Source organism: Salvelinus fontinalis, chromosome 9 (assembly GCF_029448725.1).
Source record: "Salvelinus fontinalis isolate EN_2023a chromosome 9, ASM2944872v1, whole genome shotgun sequence".
Lineage (NCBI taxonomy): Eukaryota > Metazoa > Chordata > Actinopteri > Salmoniformes > Salmonidae > Salvelinus > Salvelinus fontinalis.
In genome coordinates, this window is record NC_074673.1 from 10,656,883 (window position 1) to 10,676,801 (window position 19,919).

Sequence of the window (19,919 nt, forward strand, 5' to 3'; positions counted from 1 at the left end):
CCACATTTTTGGTTCCCACCGTGAAGCGTGGAGGAGGAGGTGTGATGGTGCTTTGCTGGTGACACTGTCAGTGATTTATTTAGAATTCAAGGCACACTTAACCAGCATGGTTACCACAGCATTCTACAGTGATACGCCAACCCATCTGGTTTACTCTTAGCGGAACTATCATTTGTTTTTCAACAGGACAATGACTCAACACACCTTCAGGCTATGTAAGGGGCGTTTGACCAAGAAGAAGAGTGATGGAGTGCTCCATCAGAGGACCTGGCCTCCACAATCACCTGACCTCAACCCATTTCTGAGATGGTTTGGGATGAGTTGGACGTAGAGTGAAGGAAAAGCAGACAACAAGTACTCAGCATATGTGGGATCTCCTTCAAGACTGTTGGGAAAGCATTTCAGGTGAAGCTGGTTGAGAGAATGCCAAGAGCGTGTAAAGCTGTCATCAAGGCAAAGGGTGGCTACTTTAAAGAATATAAAATATAACTTTTTTTTAAATTTGTTTGACACTTTTAGGTTACAACATGATTCCATATGTGTTATTATATAGTTGTGATGTCTTCACTATTATTCTACAATGTATTTAATAGTAAAAATAAAGAAAAACCCTTGAATGAGTAGGTGTGTCCAAACTTTTGACTGGTACTGTATGTAGATCATAGGAACATTTCTTTATCTAAGACAGCTGAGACAGAATGTATTTCCTAGATCAGTACTCCTACTCTGAGGCTTGATACATACGGCCCCAGAACAAAAGGAAACAAACAATGAGGTATCCCCACTGTGATGTAATGCGGTATCCTAACTGTGATGTAAACTTGTGATTGGGCACACTAATCAATTATAATATACAGTTGAAGTCGGAAGTATACATACATTAGTCATTAAAACTCGTTTTTCAACCACTCCACAAATGTCTTGTTAACAAACTATAGTTTTGGCAAGTCGGATAGAACATCTACTTTGTGCATAACAGGTACTTTTCCCAACAATTGTTTAAAGACAAATTATTTCACTTATAATTCACTTATAATTCACTGTAATTCCGGTGGGTCAGAAGTTTACATACACTAAGTTGACTGTGCCTTTAAACAGCTTGTAAAATTGCCAAAAATGATGTCACGGCTTTAGAAGCTTCTGATAGGCTAATTTACAGAATTTGAGTCAATTGGAGGTGTACCTGTGGATGTATTTCAAGACCTACCTTCAAACTCAGTGCCTCTTTGCTTGACATCATGGGAAAATCAAAAGAAATCAGCCAAGACCTCAGAAAAGAAATTGTAGACCTCCACAAGTCTGGTTCATCCTTGGGAGCAATTTCCAAATGCCTGAAGGTACCACGTTCATCTGTACAAACAATAGTACGCATGTATAAACACCATGGGACCACGCAGCCGTCATACCACTCAGGAAGAAGACGCGTTCTGTCTCCTAGAGATGAACGTACTTTGGTGCGAAAAGTGAAAATCAATCCCAGAACAACAGCAAAGAACCTTGTGAAGATGCTGGAGGAAACAGGTACAAAATAATCTATATCCACAGTAAAACAAGTCCTATATGGACATAACCTGAAAGGCCGCTCAGCAAGGAGCCACTGCTCCAAAACCGCCATAAAAAAGCAAGAATACGGTTTGCAACTGCACATGGGGACAAAGATCATACTTTTTGGAGAAATGTCCTCTGGTCTGATGAAACAAAAATAGAACTGTTTGGCCATAATGACCATTGTTATGTTTGGAGGAAAAAGGGGGAGGCTTGCAAGCCGAAGAACACCATCCCAACCGTGACGCACGGGGGTGGCAGCATCATGCTGTGGGGGTGCTTTGCTGCAGGAGGGACTGGTGCACTTCACAAAATAGATGGCATCATGAGTAAAGGAAAATTATGTAGATATATTGAAGCAACATCTCAAGACAAAATAAATAAAAAATCAGTCAGAAAGTTAAATATTGGTCGCAAATGGGTCTTCCAAATAGACAATGACCCCAAGCAAAATGACTTAAGGACAACAAAGTCAAGGTATTGGAGTGGCCATCACAAAGCCCTGACCTCAATCCTATAGAAAATATGTGGGTAGAACTGAAAAAGTGTGTGCAAGCAAGGAAGCCTACAAACCTGACTCAATTACACCAGCTCTGTCAGGACGAATGGGCCAAAATTCACCCAACTAGTTGTGGGAAGCTTGTGGAAGGCTGCCCGAAACGTTTGACCCAAGTTAAACAATTTAAAGGCAATGCTACCAAATACTAATTGAGTGTATGTAAACTTCTGACCCACTGGAAATGTAATGAAAGAAATAAAAGCTGAAATAAATCATTCTTTCTACTATTATTCTGACATTTCACATTCTTAAAATAAAGTGGTGATCCTAACTGACCTAAGACAGGGAATTATTACTAGGATTAAATGTCAGGAATTGTGAGTTTAAATGGTGTAGGTAAACTTCCAACTTTAACTGTATGCCATTTAGCAGATGCTTTTATCCAAAACAACTTACATGCAATTTTTTCTGCCTTTTTCTCCCCCAATTTCATGATTACGATCTTGTCTCATCGCTGCAACTCCCCAACAGGCTCGGGAGTGGCGAAGTTTGAGTCATTCATCCTCCGAAACATGACCCGCCAAATCGCTCTTCTTAACACTCGCTCGCTTATCCCGGAAGCCAGCTGCACCAATGTGTCGGAGGAAACACCGCTCAACGGCGACCGAAGTCAGCCTGCAGACACCCAGGCCGCCACAAGGAGACACTAGAGCGCAATGAGCCAAGTACAGCCCCACTGGCGAAACCCTTCCCTAACCAGTGCATTAGACCGCTGCGCCAACCATGTATACATTTTTTACGTATAGTTGTCCTATGAATCAAACCCCCTATGCTGATGTTGCCACTGCCAGCACCATGCTCTACCAACTGAGCCACAGAGGAACACCGAGGGTATTTACCACTGTCAACCCTGGTTTAGCTGTGCTGCTACGTTTTTTTTCCCAAAATCACATGCTTTGCATGCTGCTACAGTTTGCTATGTGCTATGGACTTTGATTTGTCAGTTGCTGAAAACTAAAGGTGACCGACTTACTATGGAATCCGGCTGAACATAGCCTATGTCCTCGATGCCCTTGATATTGATGATATCCACCTCTTTCTCTTTGCCAGGGACGGGGGTGGACCTCTCATTCCGCTCCATGGCTTCTCCAGGCTGCTGACCAGGCTCTTGGTGAGGGTCTTCTGATGGGTCGTGCGTCAGGTGGGCTCTACCTGGGGAGACAAACAGTAAGGTGCACCTCTCAAGTCTCAGCACATCCATTCTGGGTTGGTTGAAAAGTACCGTAGATTCCGTAGGCTATAAAATAGGCCTATATGAGTCCAAATGTGTAGGCACATATAATATATGTGCATATATTTTATATATTTGTGCATATCTTTGTGCATATCTTTGTGCATATCTTTTATATATTGTATATCTTAAACTTGCCTTGACTGTGGTAAACCAATGCTATTCAAACTATTTCAGCGGGGACCCCGTTTATTTCACCAGAACTCCTGGGGACCTAATTGTATTCTCCAGAAATGTTGGTGACCCCCCCACACACAACCTTAAAATTGATTCATTTTGATTTTCACATCAACAAATAACCTTCAATTTATTACATTTTCACCTCCCTTGACAAAAATTAGAGAACTAATAAATACATTTACTTAATGAAAGTGTCTTTTTCTAAATATTTTTCTCAAAAACATTTGTATATTGTCCCATAAAAATCAGGGCCTTGCAAAAGTATTCATCCCCCTTGGCGTTTTTCCTATTTTTTTGCATTACAACCGGTAATTTAAATTGATTATTTTTTGGATTTCATGTAATACACAAAATAGTCCAAATTGGTGAAGTGAAATGAAAAAAATCACTTGTTTCAAAAAATTATACAAAACCCCCCCGAAAAAGTAGTGCGTGCATATGTATTCACCCCCTTTGCTATGAAGCCCGTAAATAAGATCTGGTGCAACCAATTACCTTCAGAAGTCACATAATGAGTTAAATAAAGTCCACCTGTGTGCAATCTAAGTGTCACATGATCTGTCACATGGTCTCAGTATATATACACCTGTTCTGAAAGGCCCCAGAGTCTGCAACAACAATAAGCAACAGACACCACCAAGCAAGCGGCACCATGAAGACCAAGGAGCTCTCCAAACAGGTCAGGGACAAAGTTGTTGATAAGTATAGATCAGAATTGGGTTATAAAAAAATATCAGAAACCTTGAACATCCCACAGAGCATCATTAAATCCAAGAATATGGTACAACAATAAACCTGCCAAGAGAGGGCCGCCCACCAAAACTCACAGACCAGGCAAGGAGGGCATTAATCAGAGAGGCAACAAAGAGACAAAAGATAACCCTGAAGGAGCTGCAAAGCTCCACAGCGGAGATTGGAGTATCTGTCCATAGGACCACTTTAATCCGTACACTACACAGAGCTGGGCTTTACGGAAGAGTGGCCAGAAAAAAGCCATTGCTTAAAGAAAAAAATAAGCAAACACATTTGATGTTCACCAAAAGGCATGTGGGGGACTCCCCAAACACATGGAAGAAGGTACTCTGCTCAGATGAGACAAAAATGTTGCTTTTTGGCACTCAAGGAAAATGCTATGTCTGGCGCAAACCCAACACCTCTCATCACCCCGAGAACACAGTGAAGCATGGTGGTGGCAGCATCATGCTCTGGGGATGTTTTTCATCGGCAGGGACTTTGAAACTGGTCAGAATTGAAGGAATGATGGATGGCGCTAAATACAGGGAAATTCTTTGAGGGAAACCTGTTTCAGTCTTCCAGATATTTGAGACTGTGACGGAGGTTCACCTTCCAGCAGGGCAATGACCCTAAGCACACTGCTAAAGCAACACTCAAGTGGTTTAAGGGGAAACATTTAAATGTCTTGGAATGGCCTAGTCAAAGCCCAGACCTCAATCCAATTGAGAATATGTGGTATGACTTAAAGATTGCTGTACACCAGCGGAACCCATCCACCTTGAAGGAGCTGGAGCAGTTTTGCCTTGAAGAATGGGCAAAAATCCCAGTGGCTAGATGTGTCAAGCTTATAGAGACATACCCCAAGAGACTTGCAGCTGTAATTGCTGCAAAAGGTGGCTCTACAAAGTATTGACTGTGTTGGGGGTGAAAAGTTATGCACGCTCAAGTTTTCTGTTTTTGTCTTGTTTCTTGTTTGTCTCACAATGAAAAATATTTTTGCATCTTCAAAGTGGTAGGCATGTGGAGTCAATCACCACCTTCCGGAGACACCTGAAACCCCACCTCTTCAAGGAATACTTAGGATAAAGCAATCCTTCTGCCCCCCCCCTTAAAAGATTTAGATGCACTATTGTAAAGTGGCTGTTCCACTGGATGTCATAAGGTGAATGCACCAATTTGTAAGTCGCTCTGGATAAGAGCGTCTGCTAAATGACTTAAATGTAATGTAATGTAAATGTGGTAGGCTCCCAAGTGGTAGGCCCCCCAAAAAATATATATTTTAATTCCAGGTTGTAAGGCTACAAAATAGGAAAAATGCCAAGTGGGGTGAATACTTCGCAAGCCACTGTATATGAAAATATTTAATAATTACTATTTTCAATTTACAATCACAGAAATTGACATCTGATGATTTTGTTAAGGTTGACCTAATGTATTACTGTGTGAGGAAGTCAGAGAATACCTTTATGCTACATTTCACATAAATAATTTAGTACATTAATGTGCATGAATATCAAATAATGATATACTGGCAAAATAATATAAATTAACACATTTTGGAAAACCATCTTCATCTTCAAGAAAGGTCTTTAATCCCCCTTTACACTTGTGTAATCCACATCTATGTAATAACAGAATGTTTAAAAGTGTTGCATTTGTTTTCCATGGTCATCCAACTAAAGCTTCTAAAAGCAACATTTATATCTATGAAATCATCCCTCTTGATCTTCCTGCTAGCTGCCCAGGCAGGCCAGGGTCTGAGGGAGATGACATCTGAGAGTTTGCAACTGAGCGTTGTTTATTTTTTAGACATACTGCATGTGAATTGCTCCTTGGACTCTGTTGAACCTAACCCGGATGGTGCTTGTCCTCCACTCAAAAGAAAAATGTGCGTGCATCTTCACTAACATAAGCTACTGTCCAGCTGGTCTCCATCTAGTCCCTGACTATCTCTGACTCGGGGCTCACTTCTGTGCAACTTGAATTCCCTGTTAGCTTTAAAACATCGGGCTTCCATCCAGTTGTGTGTTTGGCAGTTTAAATAAGCAGACCCAAATATAAGAAGGAGTCTCCGTGGGAATCATTGGTAAAAAAAAAAAAAAGATAAGTGAAGCGTAGAATAAAAAATAAAAAAATTGACTTCCTCTTGTTCTAATATTAGAATGGTGTCTGTGGAATTTGGACACACTACACTTCAATTAATATCAAGTTGCCAGTAGGTCAATATATCTACACAGGATACTGCAAAACTGTCTATAGGTCAATATATCAACACAGGATAGTACAAAACGTTCTGTATGTCAATATATCTACACAGGATACTACAAAACTGTCTATAGGTCAATATATCTACACAGGATACTACAAAACTGTCTATAGGTCAATATATCATCACAGGATACTACAAAACTGTCTATAGGTCAATATATCAATATAAACTAAAATGGCCCCAGAGAAGAAGGCAGACGTTTTACCTGACCCCAACCGATTGCGCTTTTTTGCTCATTTATTTGCGTTATTTGTAACTTATTTTTTACTTATTTTGTACAAAATGTTGCCGCTACCGTTTCTTATGACTGAAAATAACTTCTGGACATCAGGACCTCGATTACTCACCACAGACTGGCAGAATCATTTTTTTCATCTAACGAGTCTGACGAGTCCGACGCTTTCTCGAGAACAGGCCCAGATCTACGTGATTTGCGTGAAGAGGAGGCGGAGAAAAAGTGGCCGGACGGCGGGCTTCCTTCTGTGAATTTGTAGGCGATCGAATAAACCCCCATTTCCTTCCATTCTGCTAGAAAATGTGTAATCTTTGGACAATAAAATTGATGACCTACATGGAAGATTAAACTACCAATGAGACATTCAAAACTGTAATATCTTCTGCTTCACGGAGTCGTGGCTGAACTATGACACTATCAACTTACAGCTGGCTGGTTATACAATGTACCGGCAGGATAGAACAGCGGCGTCTGGTAAGACAAGGGGCGGCAGACTATGTATTTTTGTAAATAACAGCTGGTGCACGATATCTGAGGAAGTCTTGAGCTATTGCTCGCCTGAGGTAGAGTATCTCATGATAAGCTGTAGACCACACTATAAACTGTACCTAGAGAGTTTTCATCTGTATTTTTCGTAGCTGTTTACATACCACCACAGTCAGAGGCTGGCACTAAGACAGCATTGAATGAGCTGTATTCCGCCACAAGCAAACAAGAAAACGCTCAACCAGAGGTGGCGCTCCTAGTAGCCGGTGACTTTAATGCAGGGAAACTATATATCCGTTTTACCAAATTTCTATAAGCATGTTAAATGTGCAACCAGAGGAAATAACTCTGGACCACCTTTACTCCACACACAGAGAAGCATGCAAAGCTCTCCCTCGTCCCCTATTTGGCAAATCTGACCATAATTCTATACTCCTGATTCCTGCTTACAAGCAAAAATTAAAGCAGGAAGCACCAGTGATGAGATCAGATAAAGCAGATGCGAAGCTACAGGACTGTTTTGCTAGCACAGACTGAATATGTTCCGGGATTCCTCCGATGGCATTGGAGTACACCACACCGTACGTACATACCCCAACCAGAAGCCATGGATTACAGGCAACGTCCGCACTGAGCTAAAGGCTAGAGCTGCCACTTTCAAGGAGCGGAATTCTAACCCGGAAGCTTAAAAGAAATCCCGCTATGCCCTCCGATGAACCACCAAACAGGCAAAGCTTCAATACAGGACTAAGATCGAATCGTACTACACCATCTCTGATGCTCGTCGGATGTGGCAGGGCTTGTAAACCATTACAGACTACAAAGGGAAGCACAGCCGAGAGCTGCCCAGTGAAACGAGCCTACCAGACTAGTTAAACTACTTCTATGCTCGCTTCGAGGCAAATAACACTGAAACATGCATGAGAGCACCAGCTGTTCCGGAAGACTGTGTGAACACGCTCTCCACAGCCGATGTGAGTAAGACCTTTAAACAGGTCAACATTCACAAGGCCATAGGGTCAGACGGATTACCAGGATGTGTACTGCGAGCTTGCGCTGACCAACTGGCAAGTGTCTTTACTGACATTTTCAACCTCTCCCCATCCGAGTCTGCAATACCAACATGTTTCAAGCAGACCACCATAGTGTCTGTGCCCAAGAACACTAAGGTAACCTGCCTAAATGACTACCGACCGGTAGCACTCACGTCCGTAGCCATGAAGTGCTTTGAAAGGCTGGTCATGGCTCACATCAACACCATTATCCCAGAATCCCTGGACCCACTCCAATTTGCATACCGCCCCAACAGATCCACAGATGATGCAATCTCTATTGCACTCCACACTGCCCTTTCCCACTCCACACTGCCTTTTCCCACCTGGTAAAAAGGAACACCTATGTGAGAATGCTATTCATTGACTACAGCGCAGCGTTCAACACCATAGTGCCCTCAAAGCTCATCAATATGCTAAGGACCCTGGGACTAAACACCTCCCTCTGCAACTGGATCCTGGACTTCCTGATGGGCCACCCCCAAGTGGTAGGGGTAGGTAACAACACACTGAAAAGATTTGGCATGGGTCCTCAGATCGTCAAAAGGTTCTACAGCTGCACCATCGAGTGTCACGCCCTGATCTGTTTCACCTGTCCTTATGCTTGTCTCCACCCCCTACAGGTGTAGCCCATCTTCCCTATCATCCCGTGTATTTATACCTGTGTTCTCTGTCTGTTTGTTGCCAGTTCGTCTTGTTTGTTCAAGCTAGCCAGCGTTTTTCCTGTCAGCTCTTATCGTTTCCCAGCCTCTCTTTCCTTGTCCTCCTGGTTTTTGACCTTTGCCTGTCCTGACCCTGTACCCGCCTGACCTTTCTGCCTGACCCTGAGCCTGCTTGCCGTCTTGTACCTTTGCTCCACCTCTGGATTACTGAACTCTGCCTGTCCCTGACCCAGAGTCCGCCTGCCGTCCTGCACCTTTGCATTACCCTGCATTTTCGACCCCTGCCTGCCTTGACCTGTCTTTGCCTGCCCCTGTGCTACAATAAACATTGTTACTTCGACAGTCTGCATCTGAGTCTTACCTTGATTCCTGATATCGAGAGCATCCTGACTGGTTGCATCTCTGCCTGGTATGGCAACTGCTTGGCCTCCGACTCCAAGGCACTACAGAGGATAGTACGAACGGCCCAGTACATCACAGGGGCCAAGCTTCCTGCCATCCAGGACCTCTATACCAGGCGGTGTCAGAGGAAGGCCCTAAATATTGTCAAAGACTCCAGCCACCCTAGTCATAGACTGTTCTCTCTGCTCCCGCACGGCAAGCGGTACCGGAGCGCCAAGTATAGGCCCAAGAGACAGCTTCTACCCCCAAGCCTTAAGACTCCTGAACACCTAATCAAATGGCTACCCAGACTATTTGTATTGCCGTTCCCCCCACCACCTTCATGTACATATTACCTAATCTAACCGGTGCCCCCGCCATTGACTCTGTACCAATACCCCCATGTATATAGTCTCTTTATTGTTATTTACATTTTAATTACTTGTATTTTTTAAAACTGCATTGTTGGTTAGGGGCTCGTAAGTAAGCATTTCACTGTAAGGTCTATACCTGTTGTATTCAGGTGTAGACATGTGACTAATACAATTAGATTTGATATATCTACACAGGATACTACAAAACTGTCTATAGGTCAATATATCTACACAGGATACTACAAAACAGTCTATAGGTCAATATATATATACATAGGATACCGCTAAACTGTCTATAGGTCAATATATCTATACAGGATACCACTAAACTCTTCATAGGTAAATATATCTACACAGGATACCACTAAACTCTTCATAGGCAAATATATCTACACAGGATACCACTAAACTCTTCATAGGTAAATATATCTATACAGGATACCACTAAACTGTCTATAGGTCAATATATCTATACAGGATACCACTAAACTCTTCATAGGTCAATATATCTATACAGGATACCACTAAACTGTTGCAAATAAGAGAAACCAAAATAGCGTAAATTCACGATAAATGTTCAATCACCTAATGAAAATAAAATAAAAACCCAAAACATGCTTATTCAGCAGAAATCAGTATTACACTCAAAAGAGTTGCACTGTTAGATCTCCCAGACCAGACTCTAATTAGAACTACCTTGCAAAGTCAACAGACAACAACAATCTTTGTGGACAGAGTGAGGTCTTTCCTCCCACAACCCAAATTGTAATCCCACACCAAACTCAGTCCTACTCATAGTGATTGACTAGCTACTGGCTACATAAGTCTCTATAAGACAAGGGGAGGCGATATAGGAACAATTACATCAGACTAGAGATGACATTTCAGTGGCCCTTAGGGATATAGTGTACTGTTAACCTCTATCCAGTACAGTCAGAGTCTGATAGACCACCACACTGCACCTTGTCCGATCACTGCACCTTGTCCGATCACTGCACCTTGTCCTATCACTGCACCTTGTCCTATCTCTGCACCTTGTCCTATCTCCACACCTTGTCCGATCACTGCACCTTGTCCTATCACTGCACCTTGTCCTATCTCTGCACCTTGTCCTATCTCCACACCTTGTCCTGTCACTGCACCTTGTACTATCACTGCACCGTGTCCTATCTCTACACCTTGTCCTCTCACTGCACCTTGTCCTATCTCTACACCTTGTCCTCTCACTGCACCTTGTCCTATCTCTACACCTTGTCCTATCACTGAACCGTGTCCTATCTCTGCACCTTGTCATATCTCTGCACCTTGTCCTATCACTGCACCTTGTCCTATCACTGCACCTTGTCCTATCACTGCACCTTGTCCTATCTCCGCACCTTGTCCTATCACTGCACCTTGTCCTATCACTGCACCTTGTCCTATCACTGCACTTTGTCCTATCACTGCACCTTGTCCTATCACTGCACCGTGTCCTATCTCTGCACCTTGTCATATCTCTGCACCTTGTCCTATCACTGCACCTTGTCCTATCACCGCACCTTGTCCTCTCACTGAACCGTGTCCTTTCTCTGCACCTTGTCCTATCACTGCACCTTGTCCTATCTCTGCACCTTGTCCTATCACTGAACCTTGTCCTATCACTGAACCTTGTCCTGTCACTGAACCTTGTCCTATCACTGAACCTTGTCCTATCACTGCACCTTGTCCTGTCACTGCACCTTGTCCTATCACTGCACTTTGTCCTATCACTGAACCTTGTCCCATCTCTGCACCTTGTCCTATCTCTGAACCTTGTCCTGTCACTGCACCTTGTCCTATCACTGAACTTTGTCCTATCTCTGAACCTTGTCCTGTCACTGCACCTTATCCTATCACTGCACCTTGTCCTATCACTGCACCTTGTTCTGTCACTGCACCTTGTCCTATCACTGCACTTTGTCCTATCACTGCACCTTGTTCTATCACTGCACCTTGTCCTATCTCTGCACCTTGTCCTATCACTGAACCTTGTCCTATCACTGAACCTTGTCCTGTCACTGAACCTTGTCCTATCACTGAACCTTGTCCTATCACTGCACCTTGTCCTGTCACTGCACCTTGTCCTATCACTGCACTTTGTCCTATCACTGCACCTTGTCCTATATCTGCACCTTGTCCTATCTCTGAACCTTGTCCTGTCACTGCACCTTGTCCTATCACTGAACTTTGTCCTATCACTGCACCGTGTCCTATCTCTGAACCTTGTCCTGTCACTGCACCTTGTCCTATCACTGAACTTTGTCCTATCACTGCACCGTGTCCTATCTCTGCACCTTTTCCTATCACTGCACCTTGTCCTGTCACTGCACCTTGTCCTATCATTGCACCTTGTTCTGTCACTGCACCTTGTCCTATCACTGCACTTTGTCCTATCACTGCACCTTGTCCTATCACTGCACCTTGTCCTATCTCTGCACTTTGCCATATGCCTTTTGCCATCAACTCCCCTTTATTCTAATAACGACACTATACTGTATTTACACTGTGGACATCACTGTACCTGTACATGCTGTATTTGTCATGGCAGCATCCCTTCCTCTTCATGCATCAATATTTTCCCTCTGTAAATTGGACATCATCACTGTAAATCAGCTTTACTTCAGAGTTTTATGTTTTCTGTATTTATATAGTATATGCTGTATGTTGACTATGTTGACCTTGTGTCTTTATTCTGTCTGTGCATTGACTATTGCTGGCAGCACTTATTCACTAAGTATAATTCCAGGTATGTGCAAATGTACTTGGTGAATAAAGTGATTCTGAGCCTGGTTCCTCTCTAGGTTCCTTCCTTCTAGGAAGCACAATATTTGGGGTCTAGGTTACTGTAAAAGCACTTTGTGACGACTGCTGATGGAAAAAGGGCATTATAAATTTGATGAATTGGCTCGATGGGACTGCATATAGGTCATAGGACAACCTTGCAAGTGAATGTGACCCCAATGTGTTGACACTGTGTTGACATTCTACATCCCAAAAAGCATCTACCACATGACGACCCCCAAGGCAGAGAGTGGGAGGGTGGTGTAGCAGTGAATCCTTCTAGGGACCCAGAGCAAATGACATTGCAGATTTCAGGGGTCCTACAGGTAAAGTAGTATGTGATGTGCGTAAACACCTAGTAATTCCATAGCAGATATTGACTTAAGGAATCTGACTGAATTTACGCAGTGTAACCATACCAAATTGTTTCAAATGCACGTTGACAGCACACGCATGTAGGACCCAGACCGAATGACACTTCAGATTTCAGGGGGCCCTTGAGCTTTAGAAAATGTCTCATGTGTGAGCAAATACATTATTAGCCAAACTGCACAGTCATTTTTAGAGTAACTGTCCAGTATTTCAATTTTTCTATGAAATATGATCTATAACTACTTACAATATGGGTGAAATAGTTTTCCTTTACACATTTTTTTAATTAAGTGTTAAAAAGCAGTCTTTTTCTGTGTTGGAATGGTGTGGGCGTGCCCCAACAACAGAATGGTGTGGGCGTGCCCCAACAACAGTATATAACGGTAATTAAAAATATTAATGTGAGTAGATTGATGATTGGCCAGCTCATCCTCTGCAGGACTATGACATCATCCCCTATGAGGAAATAGCAAGAATTGTGGAAACTGTATGTTTAAGATACAACTTGTTGGTGTTTTTTTAAAGTGATTTTAGCCAATTTATGCTTTCTCCACAAATACTGGTATACAGTAAGATGAGTCAGCAACATTATTTAGGTATGAGTTAACAGAATATTAACTTTTAAAATTGAGCTTTTCTATGGACAGTTACATTAACACAGCGTTCCCAAACCAAGGATCACAACCCCATGTGGGGTCGTCTGATATGACAACTAGGTTGCCGGATAATTACCAAAATCTGGAGAAAAAATATATATACATACAAAAATATACACTGCTCAAAAAAATAAAGGGAACACTTAAACAACACAATGTAAATCCAAGTCAATCACACTTCTGTGAAATCAAACTGTCCACTTAGGAAGCAACACTGATTGACAATAAATGTCACATGCTGTTGTGCAAATGGAATAGAAAAAAAGGTGGAAATTATAGGCAATTAGCAAGACACCCCCCAAAACAGGAGTGATTCTGCAGGTGGTGACCACAGACCACTTCTCAGTTCCTATGCTTCCTGACTGATGTTTTGGTCACTTTTGAATGCTGGCGGTGCTCTCACTCTAGTGGTAGCATGAGACGGAGTCTACAACCCACACAAGTGGCTCAGGTAGTGCAGTTAATCCAGGATGGCACATCAATGCGAACTGTGGCAAAAAGGTTTGCTGTGTCTGTCAGCGTAGTGTCCAGAGCATGCAGGCGCTACCAGGAGACAGGCCAGTACATCAGGAGACGTGGAGGAGGCCGTAGGAGGGCAACAACCCAGCAGCAGGACCGCTACCTCCGCCTTAGTGCAAGGAGGTGCACTGCCAGCGCCCTGCAAAATGACATCCAGCAGGCCACAAATGTGCATGTGTCTGCTCAAACGGTCAGAAACAGACTCCATGAGGGTGGTATGAGGGCCCGACGTCCACAGGTGGGGGTTGTGCTTACAGCCCAACACCGTGCAGGACGTTTGGCATTTGCCAGAGAACACCAAGATTGGCAAATTCACCACTGGCGCCCTGTGCTCTTCACAGATGAAAGCAGGTTCCCACTGAGCACATGAGCGCATGTGACAGACGTGACAGAGTCTGGAGACGCCGTGGAGAACGTTCTACTGCCTGCAACATCCTCCAGCATGACCGGTTTGGCGATGGGTCAGTCATGGTGTGGGGTGGCATTTTTTTGTGGGGCCGCACAGCCCTCCATGTGCTCGCCAGAGGTAGCCTGACTGCCATTAGGTACTGAGATGAGATCCTCAGACCCCTTGTGAGACCATATGCTGACACATGCACATTTGTGGCCTGCTGGAGGTCATTTTGCAGGGCTCTGGCAGTGCACCTCCTTGCACTAAGGCAGAGGTAGCTGTCCTGCTGCTGGGTTGTTGCCCTCCTACGGCCTCCTCCACGTCTCCTGATGTACTGGCCTGTCTCCTGGCAGACAGACACAGCAAACCTTTTTGCCACAGCTCGCATTGATGTGCCATCCTGGATGAACTGCACTACCTGAGCCACTTGTGTGGGTTGTAGACTCCGTCTCATGCTACCACTAGAGTGAGAGCACCGCCAGCATTCAAAAGTGACCCAAACATCAGCCAGGAAGCATAGGAACTGAGAAGTGGTCTGTGGTCACCACCTGCAGAATCACTCCTGTTTTGGGGGGTGTCTTGCTAATTGCCTATAATTTCCACCTTTTGTCTATTCCATTTGCACAACAGCATGTGACATTTATTGTCAATCAGTGTTGCTTCCTAAGTGGACAGTTTGATTTCACAGAAGTGTGATTGACTTGGATTTACATTGTGTTGTTTAAGTGTTCCCTTTATTTTTTTGAGCAGTGTATATATATTATAATATAGTCGTTGTATCAAAATCATTGTAATGTGGTTAACCTCAAAATTCTAAATGAAAATTATTTAAATCTAAAATATACAATTCAACCAGAGAGCCAGCCCCCTTAGATCATGGAAAAAGTCTGCACTTAACCATTGCACTTGAATCATTCCCACCGTGAATGGTTAGGTCCGCTACGCCTTGAAACCACACACTATTGCAGAGACTTTGATATTACAGGCCGTAATTGATATGGTGAAAATAATGTGTGGGGAGGCAAAGGCACAGAAATACAGATCAATACCTTTGTCAGATAACACTGTTAAACGAATATATACATTTACATTTAAGTCATTTAGCAGACGCTCTTATCCAGAGCGACTTACAAATTGGTGCATTCACCTAATGACATCCAGTGGAACAGCCACTTTACAATAGTGCATCTAAATCTTTTGGGGGGGGGGGCAGAAGGATTGCTTTATCCTAGGTATTCCTTGAAGAGGTGGGGTTTCAGGTGTCTCCGGAAGGTGGTGATTGACTCCGCTGTCCTGGCGTCGTGAGGGAGTTTGTTCCACCATTGGGGTGCCAGAGCAGCGAACAGTTTTGACTGGGCTGAGCGGGAACTGTACTTCCTCAGTGGTAGGGAGGCGAGCAGGCCAGAGGTGGATGAACGCAGTGCCCTTGTTTGGGTGTAGGGCCTGATCAGAGCCTGAAGGTACTGAGGTGCCGTTCCCCTCACAGCTCCGTAGGCAAGCACCATGGTCTTGTAGCGGATATGTTATGCTATTGCTAGCAATCAAAACGAAACTAACTGCTGAACGATTCAAAAACTCCCCAGCTTATGCTCTCCAAATTGACATTAACTGTGAGGGCCGAGATGCCCATGCATTGAATTTTGTTCGCTATACATGTCGGGGGATGCTATTCACGAGGACATATTTTTCTGTCTCACGATTCCCGAGCATCCAACTTCACAATGGGATGTTCAGTGTGCTGCGTGGCCATATTGACCAAAAACAGATTCAATGGGATCGAATGGTGGGCTTTTGCACAGATGGGGCTCCATCTATGGTGGGACGGGGCGCGGGCACATGCACTCATAAATGTGTCTCCCTCTGTCATATAGACGCATTGTATGGTACACCGAGAGCAAATGTCCTCAAAAGAGCTGAGCACAGAAGTCAGAAATATGCTGCAGCAGGTAACTTTGATTGTAAACTGCATCAAACCACATCCACTGCGCGCCCGCCTGTTCGCAAAACTACGTGAAGACAGGGGATCAGAGCATGACAATGTTCTATTTCACACGGAGGCTTGGTGGTTATCGAGGTGTTGGAACGATTTTTCACATTGAGAGAGGAACTGCTGTCATTCACAATGGATGTAAAAATTAGACTTGGTTGACTTTTTGTGTAATGAAAATAGATATATCGTTGAACACAAGCATACAGGAGACATAGAAAACGTTCTACAGATAAGTGACTGAATCAGTGGATTTAGAGGAAAGAATTCTTATTGGAGTCTTTCAAAAGCAAACCATGCCCCTGCCCTCGGCTGTGCATGTTTCTAACAGAAAACAGCATCTGTAAGTGTCCCACACGAGTGATGACTGATCACCTTCAAGGCTTGGAAGAGCACATTGGGACCTACTTCCCAATCCGTTTGACTGTGCCCCTGATTCAATTGACATGCCGGTAAGTGAAATCGAACAGCTGAGCGAGCTGTCATGTGACCGAATGCATTCACTGGTCACTACCGAGGAGTTTTGGTCCCTGACTCAACTCGAATAATACCCTGCCGTCTCCCTCTGAGCATTAATGCCGCGTTCAAAACAACTGGGAACTCGGGAATCTCCGACTGCAGTGCGTTCAAGACAACTGGGAACTCTTTTTTCAACCAAAAACCAACTCGGAATTCCAAACTCAGGAAATTGGGCTTCTTTCTCGAGCTTCCGACTTTCCGAACTGAACATCATGGACGTCATGATTTGACCTCGTATTTTTCTGAGTTCCCAGTTGTCTTGAAAGAACCACCAGTGCTCGCATCTGTATTAAAACCAAATATCGATACAGGTTGGATGTGACAGCAGAGATGTCGACCACGCCCCCTGACTTTTGAGAACCTCAGACGCGACATGCATCAAGCACACCCATCTCATTAGTGGTGGTGAGATAAGACACATTATGTCAGACTAATTTGTAATTGACTGTCATAGCCCCACATTAAAAGTATGTGATGGGGAGTTGAGAAGACAATCATAAATACTGTTAGAATGTTTTTCAATTGATTGCCACAGCCCCAAATAAAAAAGTTAATTACATAATTATTTTCACATGGTGGTCATCGCAAGAATTTTCAGATATCAAAATGGGGTCGTGGGCCAAGCATGTTTGGAAACCCATGCATTAACAAGAATAATTAGTGCAAACCAAACCAAATTGCAAACCAAAATGCTATCAAACAGTTCACAAAAGGGGGTCTTCTTGTCATGAGATAAACCCAATACATTTATCAGTTACAAGTTACACAAGTCTCACACTTGCAGGGTGGATAGCCTCGGCCTACAATAATAACTCAATAGACCGAACACACAACGCATGCAGCATTGACAAGATTACCTTCTGACAGCCTTGCAAAGTGCACACAGACCTGACTGACAAAGACAGGTGAGGGTTCCACCACAGGGAAAACTCTTCCCTCGGTCCTGGATTAGTACACATGACACCCTAGAATCAGAATGGGTTCCCCTCCTCAAGCTCGGCTATCATCACTAAATCATATCCGACAATAGAAAAGGTAAACGGGACGTTGTGGTCACTCTGCTATCAGGCATCGCTTCGGACAAACAATGCGCTCTGAGTCAGTCAGTGTAATTTAGAACTGACCTTTGTAGCTCCCTATTTTAAACTGTCAACGGATAGCTTAATGTTTGTCTACCAAATAATATACTCACATTGTGTAAAGTTGCACTGTAACGGAAAACTGTATATTATACGGTAATTTGGGAAATACTCTGAAACGTAAAATACTCTGAAACGTTTTACTGTAGAATACTGTCATTTATGGTGCATTGTGGGAAAATGGTGAGGCCAGGGAAAGAATCCTGTCTCTCAAATGGGACTGTAATTCCATCCCACGGTATACAGTACCTATCTTTGGAACGCCAAACACCTTTTGACCCCTAATGTGTGCATGTTATTGTTGTTTCTGGTTTATTACCATTTTTTTTGAGTTGTGCCTCGTAAGAGGCTTTATTTGTTACACATGTGAGTGAGAATGCTGTACCAATTATTTTCATATGTGCCCGTCAATTTAAAGTGTATAGGGACAAGGCTACAAGTCTTAAACCTTAATTGGTTGAGCATCTTGCCATGTCCTTTTTGTCTGTTTTTCCCTGTAATCGCTGCCAGTTTGGAAGCCTTTGTTAAGGCCTCTAGACGTGCAAGTGATTTAAAACACCAACTATTCATTGATATACTGTAATGAGTAAAAACTTTACCAAGCAGCCAACCTGCTTGCAATTACAGTATAATAGTCAATTTAACGGTATTGTACTGTGTGTCATTACATAAGTACTTGCTTCGATATCGTATTTATATTACAGTAGGTGTACTGTAATATGAAATACAGAATTGTACTTGCCACCGAGCTGCCTGCAAACTTAAACTACCGTCTAATTCACTTTAACCATTTGTGTAGCCTAGTTTCATGTCTGTACAGTACAACAAAACTTTGTTAACGTTCGCTCAGACTCAAAAGTATAACCTTATCAGCAGCTCAGTCTGTTTGAATTGCCTCTCACATTGCCGAGTCCAACCAGTCCACATCCCAACATCATGTAAACATGTTCTCTTTACAGTTTAAGTTAAAGAAGCAAGAAACAAAGTAAAGAACTAGTTCACAGCATTTTACATCAGAATCCTAATTTAAAACGTATATTTATTCACAAAACTTTCGAGAAAGAGATACACATCTCGTTTAATGTTTGTTACATCGTTATTAAGCATGCATATTAAAGGGTGTTATTGTCCTGCGAGAGAAATTGAGATGGCATGATTCATTTTGAAATATGCATTTAAACATACAACATAATAGTTTACTGTGAAAAGGCTAGTCATTGCTTCAACATCCCCACCGAACCACAGACATGTCCACCGAACAACATAATAGAGAGATGTATCAACCACTTTTTACCTGCAATTGATGAAATAGTGTAAGGATGTCCTGTCCAACCTACTGATACTGCTTACAGGTCATTTAAATCCATAACGACTAAGCAGTCAGCCTCTCGTTGTTCGGAGGACAGTCAGCGCACTGCGCTCTTGTCAACCAATTGTACAAGCGCACGAGCGCTCCTTCCTCGAGTCGCGCAGAAAGTGTTCAGGCAGAGGTATGCATGAACATCTATGTCTGAGGCAGTCCCTGTGCGGTTGACGTCTCAGTCCTATTTCTAATGGTGTAGAACAAATTTAATTAAGGTACCAAACAAGCCCAACTCAATAATTACATTTTTCCAATATATTTACGCAGGCCATCTGGGTTTTGATCCATATGCAAGAGACATCCTACTTCACTTTGATGTGTAGGCGGGCATTATTCTCTGTTCTACAAATAACGCAACTAACCAATCTACTTAATAGCTAGGTACTCCACCATGTAAAATGTAAAAAGGTGCACTGCAAGCAAATATGAGCAGTTCCTGTGGTTTTAAGATATAAAATATATCTT

General features: G+C 43.1%; 1 protein-coding gene across 1 annotated transcript in view; it reads right to left on the bottom strand.

The window, feature by feature from the left end:
- The window catches only part of LOC129862041 (anoctamin-1-like), a 124,562-nt gene extending 104,997 nt beyond the window's left edge, over nt 1-19,565 (bottom strand). Inside the window, exons 1-2 of the mRNA XM_055933367.1 lie at nt 19,386-19,565; nt 3,078-3,256 (exon numbers count right to left, since the gene is read on the bottom strand). Coding sequence (XP_055789342.1) covers nt 3,078-3,185 — 108 coding nt within the window. The 5' untranslated portion in view covers nt 3,186-3,256; nt 19,386-19,565. The remainder of the gene's footprint in view (nt 1-3,077; nt 3,257-19,385) is intronic.
- Nucleotides 19,566-19,919: the final 354 nt, after the last annotated feature.